Source organism: Echinops telfairi, unplaced genomic scaffold, assembly GCF_000313985.2.
Source record: "Echinops telfairi isolate 266 unplaced genomic scaffold, ASM31398v2 ScPeMD7_7416;HRSCAF=8454, whole genome shotgun sequence".
In the NCBI taxonomy this organism is placed as follows: Eukaryota; Metazoa; Chordata; class Mammalia; order Afrosoricida; family Tenrecidae; genus Echinops; species Echinops telfairi.
In genome coordinates, this window is record NW_022111316.1 from 167,801 (window position 1) to 173,548 (window position 5,748).

General features: G+C 53.8%; 1 protein-coding gene across 1 annotated transcript in view; it reads right to left on the minus strand.

Moving 5' to 3' along the window:
• Positions 1-209: 209 nt before the first annotated feature.
• Positions 210-5,748, minus strand: part of BEST1 (bestrophin 1) — a 13,253-nt gene continuing 7,714 nt past the window's right edge. Inside the window, exons 7-9 of the mRNA XM_004715053.1 lie at positions 5,248-5,328; positions 4,840-4,991; positions 210-885 (exon numbers count right to left, since the gene is read on the minus strand). Coding sequence (XP_004715110.1) covers positions 210-885; positions 4,840-4,991; positions 5,248-5,328 — 909 coding nt within the window. The remainder of the gene's footprint in view (positions 886-4,839; positions 4,992-5,247; positions 5,329-5,748) is intronic.

The following is a 5,748-nucleotide window of genomic DNA, read 5'->3' on the forward strand; positions in this document are numbered from 1 at the left end:
CAGCTGCTCCCAGGGAAAATGACAAGGCTTTCTGCTCCTGTAGAGCTACAGTCTTGGAAACCCAGAGGGACGGAGTTTTCTGATCACTGCTACTTCCTGGTCCCAAGCTGGTCTTTCTCCCCAGGTTCTTGGTGAGATGAACAAAGATCCCCAAAGTGTTTTTAGAGCCCCCCTCCCCCCTCCGGGGGCGCTGGGTATAATAAGTCCAGCTATTTGGTGTGGGAACTGGGGGAGGATGGAGACCCCAGGACAGACCTGCTCTCTAAGTCCCAGTAGCTCTTCCCCGGGTGCCGGCCAGGCATGCCACTGACATGGTACTCAGAAGACTTCAGCATGTCTGGCAGGTTGAACTCCACAGCTTTCCTCCGCCCAGAGTCCAGTTCTGGGTGCTCCTTCCGGAGCGTTTGCAAGCTGCTGTTGGACCCCTGGCTTGCAGCGCCCAGGCTCTGGCCCCGGCTTGCAGCGCCCAGGTCAGTGAGGCTGCCGGGCTTCCGTGTCGGTGCTGGTGGGAAGACCATGGGGGTGTGGTTAAGGGGCGTCTCGGGAGCGCTGTGGTATCCCGACCTTTCATTCACGAGGCTCGGCCGGGAGGGCTCCATCCTCATTCTCCAGGCCTTGCCATCCTCCGGGTCCCTGTAGGACCGCTGGCCTCCTAGGTACACGGGACCCCCCTTGTGGTCCTTGAACTGGGGCTTCACATAGCCCTTCTTGTGGGGGAAGGACTCCTTCCCATGAGGTGTGAGCAGTCGGGTCTTCGAGTTTGTCCTGTGGGGGTGTTCGTGGGACTGCAGCCCCAGGAAGCGGTCAATGATGCCTGGGTGCCCGCTGCTCTCTTCATCATCCTCACTCTTACTTGGCTGGAACTCCATGTCCTCTTTCTCCATGCTGGCGAGGAGAGGGAGAGCAAGGGCTCACTGCCTGCCAAAGGAGCTAGGCCTGACCTCCCTTTTCCCTTCCTTCCGTCCTCTCTCCTCTGGCCCCTGCCAGGCCCCACGCAGCCTTCCCCCTTCCCGCTCTCCCTTGGGCTACACCAGCCCTCCTCAGGCCCAGCTCCCCACTGCCAAGGCCCCTCCTGGCCATGATTTCATCCAAAGCCTGACACCAATGGGCTTCCTCTTCCTCACCGGTTCCTTCCAGAGCAGCTCGGGCGAGGGGCCGAGAGAGTCCAGGCAGGCAAGGCCAGGGAGTGATGGTCCCAGCCAGTGAGCGAGGTTGGCAAGGAAGGGAGATGGCTGCCTGGTAGCAAGCTTTGGGGAACCCAAGGCTTTTCACTCTGCGTGAGGAAGCACCCTGTCCCAGAGCATGACCTGCCCGACCCCCACCTCCCCCACCCCACCCCACCCCCGTCGAAACGCTCTATCCTCAAAGCCAACGGTGCCCTCCACTCCGAGTGCGATCCCTTGCTCCAGCATTCATTCAAATGCATTGAAGCCTATGCTAAGGTGACCAGATTTTAACATCGGTAAAGCAGGACACCATTGATAAAACTCATATCCTGGCAAAATAGCCACATGGCAGCCGAAGACCGTATACCCTAGCTTGTCATGCATTCTTTCCAACAATCGGGATGTTTTTAAAACGCCACACTTGACGCGGGAAAAATTGTTAAAAATTGGGACTGTCCCACCAAAAGCGGGACGTCTGGTCACCTTAGCCTATGCATGACCGTACTGCCCAAGGATGGGGAAAGTGCCGTGCAGCGCCAGATCAGCACACGACAGAACAATCCCTCTTGGAGAAGTACAGCCAGAATGCTACAGTTTTGCTATCCGGAGAGACGAGGAGCCCTGCTGGTAGTGTGGTTGCACTCCCCACGGTTGGCAGTTCAAAACCACCAGCAGCTCCCAAGGTCCCGGAACCACACAGTGGGGGGGGGGGGTCATGATGAGTCAGCACCGACTCGATGGCAGAGTGTGGGTTTGTTGGCTGTTTGTTTTCAGGCGGGACTAGTCCCCGCAGAAGGACGCCGTGCACGGTAAAGTAGAGGGGCCGAGCAACAACAAGAAAGACCCCCGGACGAGGCAGACTGAGACAGTGGCTGCAGCCACGGGCTCAAAACACAGCAGCGATGGTGAGGGTGGCGCAGGCTGGGCAGTGTTTCCTTCTGCTGGACAGAGGATGGCTTCCAGCCCCCCCGTGTCCACCCATCTTGTCGAGGGTCTTCCTCTTGTCTTGCCCCTCTACTTCCCCAAGCAGGATGGCCTTTTCCAAGGACCCATCTGTGGGGTGCAAAAGGGTTTTCCCCAGGTCGTACCCCAAATCTATGCCAAACCTAGGATGCTGCTTGCTAGCTCGTGGTGGGTGGTCAGCTACGCTGACGTTTTCTCCCTCCGGGCATCAGCCATTTAGAGCAATCACACTCTTGTCTGTCCCACCCTAGGTGGGGCCTACCCCCTGCTGATAAGGATAGTGGATTATTTCCCTGAAGGAGAGCCCAGAGACAAGGTCAAGCCAACTCAAGGAATTAACGAAGGTGAGGCTGCCATCTTGAATCTAGGATCTGCCCACCCTGTCACATGTGTACCCCTAGTCCCTCCCCTTCCTGTTGCATGTACACCCCTTAGATCAGTGGTTCTCAACCTTCCTGATGCCGCCACCCTTTGTTGTGGTGACCCCCTGTGGTAGATATACAGTGAACCCTCGTTTATCGCGGTTCATCAGTTCTAGACCCTACCGTGATAAATGAAATTCCGCGAAGTAGGATTCCTTATTTGTAAATCAAATATTTTCGTAGTTAGAGCATAGAGGACATGAAAAAACACCCTTTAGTCACCATTACACTCGCAAACAGTTACAGTACACTGTACAAAAGCAAAAATGCATCTGATACGTAGCTCCGATACGTAGCGATGCAGACAGAAGCGTGTACAGTATGAGCCAATCAGTGGCTGTAATGACAGAGCATGCGCTGTTACGCAAAAACCGTGATAGAGTGAAGCCGCGGAAGTCGAAGCGCAAAGTGGCGAGGGTTCACTGTATAATCATTTGTCAATTTGAGGATTAAGAGTGAAGGGGTGGAGTCTAGCTTGTTAATCAGATCATAGCCAATGAGGCCTCTGTGTGGGCATGGCCTTCTCCTGAGAATTCTGGGGAATCCGGTACTTCCTCCTTGGAGGTGGGAGACTCTCTGCTCACACCCTGGGAGACATAGCAGCTGGCAAGACACATGGGCCCACCCTGATGCAGAGACCCCTGCCAGCGCTGAGCTGTTTCCAATGACACTGGATCCAAGGACATTTCTACCCACTGGCCCGTGATCTTCTATACTCGGCATCCTTGCATGTGTTTTGTGAGTCTGAAGAGGACTTTATAGATTGGGATTGGACATATGGGCTAATAGCCGACTTATGGACTTGATCTGGCCTGGGCTGGGATGCTTTCTCAATGTTCAATTGCTCTTGTATATAAATCTCTTTCTTATACACATATGTGTGTACATGGATTTTTTTCTCTAATCTACCCAGACTAACACCCTCCCCCAACCATAAAATTACTTTCGCTGCTACTTCATAACTGTAATTTTGCTACTGTTATGAATCGGACAACCCCTGTGAAAGGGTCATTCATCCCCCAAAGGGTTCATGCCCACAGGTTTAGAACCGCTGCCTTAGATCGTTTACACCCCCTCCCTCCATGGCTTGTATTACCTATGGTACTACCCATTCCTGTTACGTATGTGTTTACCTGTAATCAGGGGGGCTTATACCCCCCCTAGGTATATATAAGCCTTGGTTAGACATATATGCTCCTCCCTCTCTCTGCAGACCTGGCTTCTGAGCTCATGGGTCCTAGAGGTAAGCATTCGACCATAGAACATGTCTGACGCCTTTACTTTATCTTTTCTCCTACTCTCTCTAACTTTACTATGATCTGTATCTATTGTAGCGGTACACTGTCACCTATGGACCCCTCAGTTGTCAGAGATTGGTTTACGCTGACACCCACTGTCCCTGATAATGTGTCCAAAGTCCGTGAATGTCTCACCCTCCTCACTTGCTTTGTCCTGGCAATCCATGGTATTTTCAATATTCGTTGCCAACACAATTCAGATGCATCAACCAGGGCCTGCAATCCCCGACGCAGCCCCGATCACTGGCTGTCCTAGCCCAGGGTTGGCAAACTGCGGCTCTGAGCCGTGTGTGCATCTCTGAAGTGAAACGGAAAACCTTTCAAGGGTGCTATTCAGATCGGGATGATTTCACTCGTTTACAAAAATATGCCCGTGGCTCTCTTAATGCTGTTTAAGTTATTGTGAGGCATAGGATTGGCTCTTCCATCTCAGACGCTTGAGACACCTGACCTGGAGCAAGAACCTTCCCTCCCTGGGCCTCAGTTTCCAACTTTGGAAAGGGAGGTTTAAAGTGGCAGTCCCTAATAGGCCTTCCCGTAAACACAGGGGTGCAGCAGTTAGGGTTCTCAGCTGCGAATTGAAAACTTGGCAGTATGAACCCACTAGCCACTCTGTGAGGAAGGAGGTGGCAGTTAATTCCTCAGTTGGTTGAGTGTGTGTGTGTGTGTGTGTGTGTGTGTGTGTCTGTATGCTGCACGGGTTAGGCAGTAAGGCAGGTGGTATGAGGCATAGCTAGCTCACGTGAACCTCTTGTAAGCTATATGGTGTTGGGCTGGCAACTTCCTTAACCTTTCGGAAACCTCTCTGGAAACCAGCCAGGGTGATTGGGAGGGGAAAAGAGTTCCTGGCTCAAAAGGGCTCAGGCCAGCGCCCGGCCCCTCTCAGGCACAAGCTGAAGAATATGCTTGCGTGTTGGCCTGAGTCTTGAGACAGAGCCCTGCCCAAGAAGGCTTTTCTACCTGCCCCAGAGGTCCCACCACTCTGCCCACCTGATAGTGTAGGTGGACCCAAAGAAGGAGGGTCGTCGGGACTGGGCGGAAGCGGCCGTGTACGGGGGATGTGGATCCCGCTCGTTCCAGTACATGTCCCGCTCCAGCGGCGGCAGGTTCTGATGCATCTCATCCACGGCCAACAGGGACACCTGGTCACCAGGGACAGAAGCAGAAGTTCAACTGAGAGGTCAGTCCAGCAGGACCCGGGCCTGGCCAAAGACACTGGGCCTCGTTTTCCCTGGCTGTGAGATGGGCAGGCAGATGCCCACCTGCAGCCCCCAAAGATGGGGTGAGGATCATGTGAGTGGAAGGCCAGTGGGGGCAGGGGAGGGCTCATTGTGTGGAGTCCCCTCCCTAGGTCCATTCTGGGGATGGATCCAAGACACAGCCTCCCCCCTCCCATACCTGAAAGCTCCTGTCAACAATCCAATTGGTCTCAAAGTCATCATCATCTTCGCCAAATGGATTGATGAGCTGCTCAGCCACCTTGGGTGGAGGGTGGTGGTGGAGGGAAGACAGGTGAGGCTCTGAAAATACTAGGCAGGACTCCCTGGGGTCCTGTTCTGTACCCCCAATCCAGGTCCCTGCCATTTCCATACCCCGTCTCCAAGAGGTCCATCCTGCCTGGCTATTTCAAAGCCACAGTGTCAGAGTAGTGGACACACACGTGGGGTACACACACTCGCCTGGCCCTTTCCTGAGCCAGTCCCTCTGTCCCCAGAACTGTCCCTGAGTTCAGCTTGAGTCACCACTTTTAGGTCCCCTGGCTGCACCTCACTAGGCACCTCATACTCTTTCCCCACCCGCCTTTTTTTAATCGTTTTATTAGGGGCTCATATGACTCTTATCACAATCCATACATACATCAATTGTGTAAAGCACATTTGTACATTCATTGCCCTCGTC